This window comes from Taurulus bubalis, assembly GCF_910589615.1.
Source record: "Taurulus bubalis genome assembly, chromosome: 15".
Taxonomy (NCBI): Eukaryota; Metazoa; Chordata; class Actinopteri; order Perciformes; family Cottidae; genus Taurulus; species Taurulus bubalis.
Genome location: NC_136603.1, coordinates 23,277,922 through 23,292,341, shown reverse-complemented (window position 1 = coordinate 23,292,341; position 14,420 = coordinate 23,277,922). Strand labels below are relative to the sequence as shown.

Here is a 14,420-nt window from a genome sequence, read left to right as displayed (position 1 = left end):
AGGACGGCTGAAGACCGAAACTATGTTGTACATTTATATCCTGATGAAAAGAGAAGTAGCTGAACAGACACTGGCGTCTTTGTCTTTGTTTTGGACAATCTGAGCGTTGCAAAGAATCAGGACGTTCAGGATGGACGTCGTTCACCACGTTCACCACCTGTGTGGTTTAGTAAGGAGGAGCGTGTGAACGGTGCGGAATGAAAACCAGTTAATCCGGTTTAATCTACAGCCCTGGCACACAACTGTAGTCAACCAGCTTCATCCACTTTCAGGCAAATAATAGCGTTTTGTATGGTTTCCTGCACAAAAAAATATCAATCAATATCAAAGTGTTGCTGATCATTGACACATCCCAGACTGTGAAAGAAAATCCCCCAAAGCATTCAGTATTCAAAACAGAAACAATTAATAAAACGTTGTGTTTGTGGCACAAACAGTGGCGTTGTGTAAACAAACCATTGAAAGGTTAAAATAAAAAAATAAATAATGAATGAATAGTCGGTCCTTATGATCAGGACTGAATGTAACTCTGTGCGTGAAAAGTAAGAATACTATATAATTGTATGGCATATATGTTTTAAACCCCAGACTTGAACCACAGGCAGTGGTGCTGGAGCAGTTCTGGCCTCACCGAGACCCATCCGGCTGGGGCTGGTCTCGCGGCTGCAGCCCTGGCTGCGGGGGATCCTGGTGCGCTTGTCAGTCGGCGTGGCGGAGGCTGACACCGGGGCTCGAGAGATCCGGCCGTAGCTGCCGTGGCCGAGCAGCTTGCCTGGAGAGCTGGAGCGGCTTCCGGCTGCCGGGAGAAAAGAGACAAGCAAACAGAAGACATGTCCTGTGGTGAGACTGTATTCAGAGTGAGTTATACGTCTGGAGTCTCTAAACACAAGAGACACACCGCTGTAAAATGTCTTCTTATTTATTCATCTCAGTGTGGACTGTAAACCTCTCAAATAGTTCATGGATGTAGTTATAGTGTTTGAAGGTGAATTAATAGATATTTAAGATATTTTGTATTTAAGATATTTAGATAACAGGCAGTTATTCTGTACAATGAACAGCTTATTTTGCAGGTTCCTCCTACACAGAATTACAATAAACTTAAGGCAACAAATAAATAAAAATAAGGCACAAAATATAGTAACAGTATTGCACAAAAATATGTATAAAATGCACGATATTTTCACGACAACACTGAATTTGGAGGCAAACAGAACTTGTTACAGACACCTACAGGATGGACCTCTAACTAACTGAGCTGTGTGGAAACATTTACTGAGCAGTCATCAAGCAGTACAACCAACACTTCCACGGTGAAAACAAACACCACAAAGACTAGACGACACATTTCTGATTCCAAACAAACTGTGGGAAAGTAATCAGAAGGATATGTGGCGGCGATGAGCGGAGCATGCTGCTACTGTACGTGGTGAAACAAAAAAAGGTAAAAGGCCAAACGAATGGGCACGCGTGCTAAAGGGTGATGAGGCGTCTGGGCTTGTGGTCGGATGAAGCTGAGGCCTTACCATTGATGGGATTGGCTGATCTGGATCCTGGGAGATGGAAGCAATAGGCAGGACAGGGTGGAGAACGGTCAAAATGAGACAGAAGGGGTTATGTTTATTGCATTTACCCAGCATGCCCTGTGACCGGCTGGGTACCGATTCCAGACGGATCTCAAGGACGTTTTGGATACCAACAAACTATGCATGCATGTAGGCTCACAAATACACAAGATGTGGCGAGTGACTGGGAGTGTCTATCGGGCTACTGGAGCACATGAGAAACGTCACACACACAAACGAGGAACAGCAGACCGTCTGGTATGATCTCCAAGCCGAAGCAGACGAAGATCATACCGGCACATGGGAGTGGCGGCTTGGTACTGAATGTGTGTGATTTCAAGTCAACGTGACGTGTGTGGGGCGTAAATACGTACGCTGGGACTGAGACACGACTTTGGCCCGGCTGCGCCCCCTGCTGTCCACCACTGAGGTGTTGGCTCCGCCCACGCTGCCCGAGCTCTGTCTCCTGGTACGAACCCGACCTGGACGACAAGGGGAGGTAGAAAGAAGAGAAGCAGTGGGAGTTTTATTCCTCTTGAGTTACAGAGATGTGTTTCTGACCCTGGACAGAGACGCTGGAGGAGACAAAGTCTGGGGAGACAGGATGAAGGAGACCTGGTGAGGGGAGGGAGCCCCCTGATCACACAGGAGGGAAACAGACAGACCTGGGTCTATTAGTTTGCAAATAATTCTCAGTGCTAGCTAAGACGCGAGCCACACAGAAAACCACAATTTGAGTGACTTTTAACATTTGGGGTGTGTCTTTATGTCCTGTAACAAAACCTGAAGAAATATCGGCAAACCTTCTGACCCGGGTCTGGAGAAGGACGGACAAACACTGAATATCTTTTGCAGCTATGCTTGAAAAACCTGCAAAGATGAGAAATATTCAGGATGACTTCTGATTGAGTAGAACAACATTTTGTACTGGAAGTTTAGCTTGAAAAGCCAATCAAACCTAGGGGTGCTGCTAGCTGCAAGCTAAAAGGCTAGCTTTACGCTTTAAGGTAGCAACATCAAATTGACAGAAACCTTTCCCCCCAAAGCGAGAGAGGTTGTAACGTCAACATCAACATCATGTAGCACGTTATGGTCAAGCTTTATCTAATATGCAGTCGTTTGTGACATTTTAACAAGCAACTTAATATTAAAACCCAGTAAGTTGAGTAAGAAAAACTGAAATATCTCAATTCTAGCCTGTGCGTTCTTTAGATTTTAAAGTGTCAACAGACATTTTTAACAAAAAACAGTTGATTTCCGTTTAACATAGTTCACACCGGAAAATAACTTTATAATAACTTTCTTCCCACTCTCACTAAAACAAGCTGATTAGTACCGAAGCCTGAAGAGTGGTTTTGGAGGGCGGTCTGTCAGTGTTGTCGACTTAATCCTTATATTTAGTGACCGTTGGAGCTGGGACTTCTACTTTCATAGCGAAAGAGTTTACAACACAGGGCTGAGGCTTCACGTCGAATACATTTTAGAAGATGACACACTCTAGCTTTAAGTCCTAAATACAGGAGAGAAAACTATTTAGATCTGACTAAGATCATGGATTCACCATCATTCTTTTGTTATTTTCCTCTCGGGGCTTCCGTACTTTTGACTTGTACTGACAAGAAGAAGAAGAAGAAGATCTGCAGTACGAAGCCTTACATTCTATTAAAGTAAAAAGTGGTATGGTTCTACACCTCCAGCCACATCGTGTACACAGCAGTCCAACCCGTTGACCAGACTTTGTAATCCTGTGGATACTCCACAGAACAAGAGACCGTTAGAAGCTTGAGTAGGATGTCCAGCATTTAGTTCATGAAACGGTGCACTGTGGCACATCAATTTCTGTGAAGACAGAAATCCAACTTCAACCCGACAGTATGAACCAGTAACATTGGACTTGATGGCAGTGGAAGTAACAGAGTTGATGGACACAGTTGTTAGGGTTACAGTTAGAAGAGTAAGTCCATGCAGACAGTCCATGCAGTTCCACATAACTGGAGACCACTGGGAGGGAAAGAGAGGAAAAGAGGGCACAGGTGATGTGAACATGTAGCAGCTGACAAAAACACTCAGACGACTTCAATTTCTTGTGTTCTGTGCAAGTTGCACAGACACGCACACATATACACACACGCACACACACACCAAGAGACACAAGTCTTACCATCACTTTTACCAGGAGTGCCATCTTTTGGGCATTTAAGAAAGGCAGTGCAGCAGCGAGTGAAGGAAGAGGCATAGAGGAAGACATTAGTAGCAATTGAAGCAGGAACAGGAGTGAGTGGGTAAGCAAGGGGCCTCATCATCATCATCAGTAACGGCCATTATCGGGCTAAGGGGACTCATTGAAGAAGAACAAGGGAGGGAGGGAAATATGACCAAAAGAATTACAGCACATTTCATATGTTTTGACGGGGAATGGGGCTTAAACATTCCCATTAGCTTAGAATGTTGTGAAAACTTCCTTAAAATGCATCTGGGGTTTCCATCACACAGCCTCATTACATCGATTAGTCAAAAGTGTCAACGAAGGATTTAAACAGTTCCTGCTGACAGAACAGTCTAATGACACCCTCAGTACTCATTAATAACCCCAGTCAGGCCCATAAAAGCCAGTGACTACAGGAGAAAAAGCTCTAATACTTCATGATGATGGGAGACTTTGACAGTAACTGCTTGACTGGGCCTCTGAAGAAGGACTTCAACTGAGCTCTGCTAAATGACTGTAGACAGGTGGCTCATTGCAGAGTAATTTACAGATGCAACACTGCAGAGTTTATTTTAAAAAAGTTCTGTCCTTTGCCGAGTCAAAAAGTTAGCAAAACCGTAGCAGATTTTATTCTTTTTGCTTCCAGTTGCATGGACATCTTGGACCAAGCCAGCCTTGTCCTCAAATTACTTGCATGGATTCTCTGAACACAACGTTTATTTACGATTCAGCATGTGCAGTTTCTGCTGAACGACACAAAGAGTTCTCTCTTCATGAAACTGCCGTGCACTGCTTTGTTGTTCTGCTTTCAGAAGGTTGGCAGACTGGTTACCTAATGAGGCGTAGGACCCCGGGGGGAGGGCGGCCGCAGAGCTGAACGGCGAGGAGGCCGGAACGGTGGTCAGGCGGGACTTGGCGCTGGAGGCGGCGTTTACATCGATGTCACTGCGGGAGCGCTGGAGAGATGTGGTCGACATCCTGGTGCTCACCAGCTTACCTGGAACGACACAGAAATGATGAGTCACGGGTGCTTCGTGCATCACTTACGTCTAACTTCTTCACTTTTCACCTCCTTTAAAGAGCAGGACAGCGTTTTCGTGCAAACTGAAGCCTGAAGAACCGACTCATCACGTCTGCACATGTACATTTACACGGCTACGGACAAATGCACGTGTATAGTACACGCTCAACTCATGTAAATCTTATAATTATTATGTTGCGTGTATCTCTTATGAATGAATTTACTCAGATTTCTTACTTTGTCATTTGTGTAAGAGTGAAATTGTGTGATGTAAAGTTAATTACATGTATTAGTTATGAACACTAGTCGGCGCTGTTGGGGCGTCTGGAGGTGAGAGGGTAAAGTGAGGGGGAGAAGAAGAGAGGGGGAGAGAGAAAAGGGGAACTTGGTGGTGGAGTTTGACTAAAGTTAAACCCAGAATGTGTTGGATTGATTTATTCCTGCTGATACACCCACGTTGCTTCATTATTATTCTAAGTAGTTCTTCTGTTCCCAGCCCTTTAGACTGTTTCTTTTATTGCTGTGACATGTGAATTTCCTCTTATCTCTTCTTAACCTCTGAGGTACAGATCAGTGCTAGACAGTTTGGACACAAGGCCACGATCCAGGGCCACGCTAAGGGAAGGATAGTCAATCCTATACTTACTCCGTGTTATACTCCCTCCAATGACACTCTTCACAGACAAGGGACGGCTGAAAAACACAAGACACTCTTTAGACTTTATTGCATCATATTACAACACAATGAGCGTCAACACTAAACAGTTATGGCATCTGAGAATAAGAACAATTAATATACAATCAATTATGGGAAATATGTTGGAAACCTTTGCTTCCTGTGAGACAGAAAACAAGTAGCTCACACACACACACACACACACCTCTGAACTCTTACTTTAACCTTAAACTAAGTCTTTACCCTAGAGACGGGCAATATTTCCCAGAGTGTGACTGTAATCAGATATATGTCCCCACAAGATGGGAAAGAACACGGCCACCCAAACATACACACACACTCTGTTGGATTGAGTATGAGGTCATTAGTCAACACGCTGCATAGGGAAACTATACACTGGATAAACAACGGCAATCGATGCAATTGTGTGTGTGTGTGTGTGTGTATGTGTATGTATGTGTGTGTGTGTGTGTGTGTGTGTGTGTGTGTGTGTATGTGTGTGCATGCGGCTGTGATATCTGATTATTTGCTCATAATTACCAAAGCTTTTACAATCATATTCCATAAGACTGATTAGCATTAGTGGTTTCCTACAATCTATTACAGCTAATAGATGTGCAAATGCTTGGATTGAATAGAAAAAGGTGGAAGGGAGGACAGAGAGAGGGATGGGAGGAGCTGTACTCTCTGGACCAACCAAAGCAGCAGAGTGAAGCCGTTCCAAAGGGAGCATAACGTGGTAAAGTGAGAGGGGCCGTACTTGAGACTCTCCTGGGAGGACGAGGACGATCGGTCCGACTGGGGCAGAGACACGATGCTGTCAGAGCCCTTCAGGTGAGACTGGAGCGCCTTCTGATAGGTGGACTCCAGCGCCTGGAACAGAAGCTCCGCCTCCCGGCTGTAGTGACCATGGAAACCCCAATAGCACCTACAGGTGAGAGCGAGGAAAAGCACAAGGTATATTGTTTGTGTGTTTTATTCAGTCAATCATTCCAATGCAATACAATATTCTATATACTATACAAAACAGAAAGACTGAAAAGGTATAGGTAGAAGCAAAAATGCTTATATATTCCTATCCTAAATTATTATTATCAATTTAATCAGATAATTAATTCAAAATAAAGTAAAGAAAGAAAAAAAAAAACTCTTTCATATAAATACATTTCATTCATATACTAGAACACAAAGTTCACCATAGGAATACGAATAAGTGGTGGAATCAGTGTTTATTTTGTTAACGAAAGCTGTGACTAAATAATAGGGGTGGGAATCACTCGAGGCCCCACACTACGATATTATCACGCTACCCAAGTCCCACTACGATATTATCACGCTACCCAAGTCCCACTACGATATTATTACGATACCCAAGTCCCACTACGATATTATCACGATACCCAAGTCCCACTACGATATTATCACGCTACCCAAGTCCCACTACGATATTATCACGCTACCCAAGTCCCACTACGATATTATTACGATACCCAAGTCCCACTACGATATTATCACGCTACACAAGTCCCACTACGATATTATCACGATACCCAAGTCCCACTACGATATTATCACGCTACCCAAGTCCCACTACGATATTATCACGCTACACAAGTCCCACTACGATATTATCACGATACCCAAGTCCCACTACGATATTATCACGCTACCCAAGTCCCACTACGATATTATCACGATACCCAAGTCCCACTACGATATTATCACGATACCCAAGTCCCACTACGATATTATCACGATACCCAAGTCCCACTATGATATTATTACGATACCCAAGTCCCACTACGATATTATCACGATACCCAAGTCACACTATGATATTATCACGATACCTAAGACGTGATAAGATATTAAAACCCAAGTCACGATACAATATTGTCACGATGCAATATTTTTACAATGACCCAAGTCACGATTGTCACGATTCATTTGCAAATGATGCAGTTTATCAACATCAGTTTTCACTCGGTTCATCTCACATCAGTCCATTTCTAATAGGCCAATGAACAAACATACATTTTATTATTTCCTTCCTTTTATCTTTGTTTAAGTCATGGGGTAGTGATGATTTGCATAAAAAAAAAACAATGTTTTTTTAATTAAGAAATAATAAAAAAAAAAAGAAATTATAAGAAAATCTTACCATTAGTCATTTTAATGATGTATTATGAGCTGCTTAGAGCTAGTGTTAGGAAGTTAAACAAGTCATAATTCACTCTCTAATATCTATTCATATTGCTGTGAAAACATCTTCAAACAACAGTTTCTAGATTTAACAAGATTACATCTGAACACATCATGGTAACATTATAATTTCGTTATTACAGTCATGAAACTTATATAACCACAGTTACGGACAATTCTTAATTGTGATTTAATGGTTCATATAATAAAAGATTGATACTTGCTGTTTGTGTATCGACACAATATCGGCAAATATTGTGATACTATGCTATGATTTTTTAGCACCTCTACTTAATACGTTCCTGAACAAGACATAAGCACACACCACCCACATTTCAACAACACAAGAGCCTGACTGAAACTGAACTCAAATAATTTCTGTTTTCTTTTACTAAGAGGAGAATAAAGTGTCAAAACGTTTAAACTTTATAGTCATTAAACTTGACTAAACAACAAGATGAGGTTGACTAAATATGATAGAAACTAACAAGGATAGTCGACACAGGTCTAAGTGTAAATAAAAACATAGGTGACAAAATGGTGCAATGACACTTACTTTCTTGCAATGGACCTGGCCTCAGAGTCGGCATCGTGTATGCCTTTCTTGATGGTGTCAGTCAGGACAGCCACATGTCTGGGGTAGTAAGGGAACATGGCGATGAGGAACAAGCAGAGAACCCAAGAGACCCTCGACTACGTTAAGATAAAACCAGGAAGTGAAGTCGGCAAGCTGAAACCACAAATGCTAAACTAATAAAAGCCTTGAAGTGCATCTCTGTTCTGTCTTCCACTCCTGTCCCTCTGCTGCTCCACAGGCAGTGTGGCCACCCACTGGCTTTTTCACACGCTTTTTAAAGTCTCTGCCGCGGTTGTCATGGTTACAGTGATGGAAAGCCGCCTTGTCGCCGGGGGTCTTGATGATGACGGCTCTCTCAGGACTCATCCATTTAATAGGCCTCATCAGTGAGGCAGCCGACCCACACTTGGCCAACTCAAATGTTAGCCGTCTCAAATGCCATCATGTGAGAGAACACACACCACACACACACCACACACCAAACACACCACACCACACACGGTTTCAGAGGAAAACATTTGTTCTGCTCAAGAGATACAACTTGCCTTTCCAGTGTGTTAGTGGGCCACTCTTGCAGCATGAGGTCTAAGAACTCAAAACAGCGTCTGGAAAAGAGACGAAGGATATTATTATATTATATTATATATATTGAACATAGGAAAGAAACACAGAATTTGTCTATTAAAGCAAATGTGACACAAGCAACATAAAAGAAAACCATAACATGCCTGTGATTTGAGTTTAAAAGATGGAATTGTTTCTAGAAACTAATCAAGAATGAAAAATAGTATAGTATATATTATATACTGTATATTGGGATGTAGTATTAGGGCCATTGTGGGTCAATAATGAATAAATAAATTACAGAGAAGGGGAATTTAAATTTCATATTTAAAGAAAAAGCTCATTATTTAAAAGGCAAATCTTTTTTACAAGAAAAAAATACTTTGATCAAGGACCAACCATAATACACAGTTGTAGTAAGGTGGTATTAAACTCATTCTTAAAAATAATCGAGGAAAAAGTGGAAAAGAAAATGTTTTCATTTCGTATAAGAATGTAGGTCCTCTTACCGTCTGACTGCTACTGATTTGGAGAGGCAGTTACTGGTGATGATGGGGATGAGGCGGGGGTAGTGTGTGCGCTGGAAGAGGACGCCCAAAAGGAGAAGTTTAGGTTCACATGACAGCGCTGTAAATCTATCGCCATGGAAAAATGAAACCACATCGACTCTCCGTACCCTGAGGATGAGGCGGATGGTGGCCATGCCGGACGTGGCCATGACTTTGGCACTGTTGGGCACGAGGTTCAGCAGCGTGGGCATGATGCTCTCCGCGCCGTGGTCGAACTTGTTCCCCAGTATTGATGACAAATGTCTGGCAGGGAGAGTAGAGGACGTGATGTTAAAGGACTGGCGATCCATTCATGGTGATGGGTCGTTGTTCTATCTCACAAAGAGGACTGAGGCGGTGTTACAGGTGCTGCTAATTTCATTCTCTGCCTTTTAACTAAGGGGTAAGATGCGAGCCATGAGACATTTACAAGGGAAAATATCAAAGAGCGGTAAAACGATTATGTAAGATTATAAAGGCAGTTGTAAGTTTTTGGAAATAACACAAAAGAGACTTTGAGAGGCCGACAAAAATCTTTAAATATATCTTGAAGAAGAGTTCAAACTGTGCTCTGGTGGGAAAGTTTGTCCCAGATTGAGCAGCAAACTGCGGTGGTGACATTACAGGAGATGAAGGATCCAGCCGCCATCTATTCATCAACCTGCTGCTCTTTCCGCGTGTCTCTGCTCTGTTCCACCTCGGCGGGGTTGTATTAAAATGTGGATGACGGATGTTTTTGGGCGCAGAGCGCGCTGCTCGTTTCATACCCGAGCAGGGCGCATGTTCATTAGCTTAAGGATGTGGAAAGAAAGCATTTTAGCTTTTTCCTGGAGTAGCCTAATCAGATAGAAAGGTAATTTCACTGCTGCCAATCAAAGCTCTTAAGAGTACGCTGATCCGTTAATGACAACCGAAAGACTGAAGCCGTTTTCTATTTAGAGACACAAGACTCCTTTGACAATTATTTTAGCTGGAAGAGTACAGCGCTAGCTGTTTGTTTCTGTTATTGTAAGAAACCATGGGAAATATTGAGTATAGCAATGTTATATTTTGTGATAATGTATCAATTCAAAAAACACTCTATCAATGTTTAATAAATAGTTTACATGCAGAGATTACCATAATATGTTCCCTCTCAAAGAAGCTATGATGATGGATGTTGCAGAGACTATATTAATGCAAATGCAGATCTCACTGCGGATGTTTTGCATATGAGTTCTTCATACTACAGCTTTCCTGAAAATTCATTTTAAAAAGTCTAAACGTATCATCTTGCTTAGAGTATCGCAATATATTGAATGTCAACCCCTTTTTCTTGATATGTTTTGTATCGCCAGATTTTTTTTTCAATGCAGGAAAGGGCTGTGTGGCGGCAAGGTAAAGCAGTGAAAATATTCCTAATATAGCGTACACTTAAACTATTATTGATTTTAAAAGGTGTGAAAGACGTTAAGCTGCTGCCCCATCCACAGCAGCACATCGCTGTGCTCCCGTACTCTGTTCCTCCTGACTCCATCTACTGTAGTAACACGCTGACTATGGAGAAGTATACACTTCAAACTATCCAAACTACTTTAAGACCGATGTCTGAAAACTCTGCACATGGGGAACCATGCTCTGTTATGATCGTACCGTTATTCACATTACTTGTCATTTCTTAGTGAGCTGAGGTTACCAGATTAATAATAATAAAGCGACTGTAAAGTGATACTCATCCTCCTCGACTTGAGCTCTTACCCCAGAGTGATGCAGGCCTCTCGGACCACCTGGGAGCGCAGGTCTTTAGCGGACAGCTTGAGGGGAGCCTCCAGGAGACGCAGCTGCTGAGGGAAACCCTCGTACTCAGTCGCCCCGGCCAGCAGGAGAGAACGCACCTTCTTCAGCTGGAGAGGAACAATGTATCAGTATTTCATAGGTGGATTCATGCACTTCCACCATGTGTGTCCGAGTCTTACCGCGACCACTCGGTGCTCCCAGTCGTGTTTGTCATCAGACAGCACTTCTCTGATCTTGGACAGCTGGTCCTCCAGCTCTCTGTTGGAGTAGATCTGGACACAGAGCGACGCTATCGTTAGCTTTAGCATCAGCTATGCTACTGTAAGTGTGTTGATCCCTTCAACTTTGATGCCACCTGTGTGCGAATACGTTTGGAAGTGGATGTTTTGGTTTTGTGAACTGCAACCAGCAGCATCAATTAAAGCCCAACAGTTGCTGTACAACTGGAGCTGTCACAGCTTGGTTTTTGGTCCTGTGTATGAGATATACATGAGATATATATATCAAATATTAAGTAGAGTAGTGATATTAGGGGACCCAAAAAGGCGAGAGTGAGATGCACCACAAAAAATAGCAAGCAGATACTGAATTACTGAACTGTATTGCCAAACAAATAAGACATTATGCCACGTAATAAGAAACCTGCTGGTGGTTTATGTGTGTGTGTAGTTTTTAAACCCATCTTAATAATGCCCACTGTCTTGCCATCATCTTCCCTATGATGCTGGATTTGACACAAGCTAACAAAACCAAACAATACAGAGTGCAGCATACCTGGACCGTGGGCACGTCTTCGAAGGTTTTAATAAAATCCTCTTCATCAACAGCCCCGGCAGCTGCTTCTTTAGCTTTGAAAGAAAAGAAGAAAAAAGCATTGTACCTGAGATTTAACAACACAATATGTTTAAAGAATGATTTAGGCAGCAGGAACGTGTTTACCGATACCTCTTCAGCACACAGTGTCAAGACACAACCAATCACAGTTGTAGTATCGACACAATCACTGTTATTAATGTAATGCCTCACCTGTGATCTTGGCCGAGCTGGCTGAGCTGGGTCTTCTAACAGCGCTCACTACAGGCCTCCTGCCACTGGGGGGCGCTTTGGATGATGACGAGGAGGAGGACCGGCCTCCATCCACAGAGTCTTCATCCTCAAAGTTCTTATCTGCAAAGACAGAGGCAGAAAAAAGGGGAAACGCATCACATAACGGCCATTTAAAAACGCCCCTCGGGATCACTGGCGGCTCGGTGACTGATCGATAAATCATTATTAATTCATCACTAATCATTATTCCTTCATCGTTCGAGGGCACATCGCTCCCCTCTCTTCCTGGTTAGTGTCTGATGAAATGCATCATCATCCTCTTCTCATCAATAAACCCAGAGTCATCTCTGCGCTGCATGACCTCTGCCAGGTAGTGAGTATGTATTCATTCAGCCTGTATCCTTCCTACCATCTGACTTTAATCTGGTTTGGCAGCCGGTCAGCTGCCCAACGTGAGCGTTCACATGCAGCACTAAGGACCAGCCCCGGGGCCGATGGGATGGAGCGGCCGGCAGCGACGGGAATGTTGACAGCTCATTGATTTAAGAACAATTCCTCAATCTGTTTTTCAGAAGGCATGTGTTCCTGTGGTTTAGGAATGAAGCCTCTCACTAACAAACACTAACATCGCGTTCATCAGAGGAGCCCAGTCACATGGACTGATGATGACACGAGTGTGGAACAAATATAATAAAATCCCAGTGAACAACGATGGAGCTCGTACACAAAAACCAGCTGCTTCAGTGTGCCGGAGAGCACCGTGACCGTGACACTGCATTTATCACAGACGCCACATTGACAAAGTGGAAGACAAACGACAAAGAGGCAACAGGTCGAGAGAGGAAAGGGCAAGGACGCAAAGAGACGCAGACATCCGGAGAATTCAGAGCGACGACTGGAGGCAAACGCGAGCGGAGAGAGAGGGAGGGAGAGGGAGAGGGAGATGAAAAGGTTCATTCTTACGAGCGCAGATTTTCTTGCACATCAGCTTCCTCAGCATGTCTCTACTGCACCGGCGAACGCGATCTCTCCTTTTCACCAGGCATCTGTCGACGGTGTGTGTGTGTGTGTGTGTGTGTGTGTGTGTGTGTGTGTGTGTGTGTGTGTGTGTGTCGCTGACAAAGTGGCAGACTAGCCACCCCTTGAGCCGTCCTCTCTGGGTTCAGCTGTCAGCGTGTTGGTTGGTGTGCGATGCTGTTGGGCTGTCAGGACATGTCATGGTGAAAAGAGGGAGGGGTCTATTGTTGTGAGATCACTTCTGTTTCTTGTGCTCACACTCATTCAACACCATCAGAAGCAGAACATTACTACTGTGCTTGGATATCAATACAGTATCTCAGTGAGGTCATTACTGCAGGGGGTGTAGCAACAATACATCACTCCTACCCAATGCAATCCACATTATAACATCATAACATTAATCCCTTTTCAAAACTAAAAACTGTTGGCCAAGAACCCCAAAAAACAAACGCAAAGACCCGTTTAAAAGACAAACAAAGATAATATAGATCAGCCACTCCCATGGTGAGTTAAAAGCCAGAGAATAAAGATGCCTGTACGTTTATTTTCACAGTGAGAATGCTCAGTAGTATCCAAGATGTGCTTTTTGTAGTCCATCTTCAGAACATTGTAGTTTCCTCAATAACATCCGCTGTCGCAGAATTAAGCAGTCTGCCTTTTCCCAAGTCGTAGGAAGTCTCCTTCACATCTTGACCTCATGGCGTCAAGGACAAGTGGTGAGGAAAGGAGAAAGGACAGAGGATAGAGGACGTCCTCCGCAGACCGGTGTTTGTTCACAGCAGACATTTTGTCAGTTGGAATGACACAAGTGATGCTAACAACATTAATGATGGCTCTGTTGTCCCAGAATGCACAGGACCCAAAACCCTGAAACGGATGCAACTAAATGGAATTCAGCCATCATTGGAACTCGCCTTCTTTGAACTATTCTATGGATCCTTATGCTTGTTTATATGTTAAAGCTACACAAGGCCAAAAACATGTGTTATTCAAATTAGACTGGAGTGCTACTGAAGCCATTTCATTGCACAGGTTTTGGTAAAAAGTGAATGTAAATGTAATGATAAAAGCAGAGAATGTAAAACTATCTGGGACGCAAAAGTGTTGGCACAACAAATGACCAGACCGCCAGGCTCCACTTCAGTTTTGTACCTCAGACTTTCTTTTTGTTTAAATATGATAAAAGGATCATACAGAATAGTGTTGCACTCCCAGACA

At 43.1% G+C, this 14,420-nt stretch overlaps 1 protein-coding gene across 1 annotated transcript in view; it reads right to left on the bottom strand.

The window, feature by feature from the left end:
- Positions 1–14,420, bottom strand: part of clasp1a (cytoplasmic linker associated protein 1a) — a gene marked incomplete at its 5' end in the record, with an annotated part of 68,538 nt that overhangs the window by 23,335 nt on the left and 30,783 nt on the right. Inside the window, 14 exons of the mRNA XM_079230828.1 lie at positions 632–796; positions 1,527–1,553; positions 1,940–2,047; positions 4,604–4,768; positions 5,439–5,485; positions 6,229–6,396; positions 8,227–8,304; positions 8,793–8,852; positions 9,321–9,391; positions 9,488–9,623; positions 11,097–11,242; positions 11,315–11,407; positions 11,910–11,983; positions 12,162–12,302. Of these exons, the coding sequence (XP_079086954.1) occupies positions 632–796; positions 1,527–1,553; positions 1,940–2,047; positions 4,604–4,768; positions 5,439–5,485; positions 6,229–6,396; positions 8,227–8,304; positions 8,793–8,852; positions 9,321–9,391; positions 9,488–9,623; positions 11,097–11,242; positions 11,315–11,407; positions 11,910–11,983; positions 12,162–12,302 (1,479 nt within the window). The remainder of the gene's footprint in view (positions 1–631; positions 797–1,526; positions 1,554–1,939; positions 2,048–4,603; positions 4,769–5,438; positions 5,486–6,228; positions 6,397–8,226; positions 8,305–8,792; positions 8,853–9,320; positions 9,392–9,487; positions 9,624–11,096; positions 11,243–11,314; positions 11,408–11,909; positions 11,984–12,161; positions 12,303–14,420) is intronic.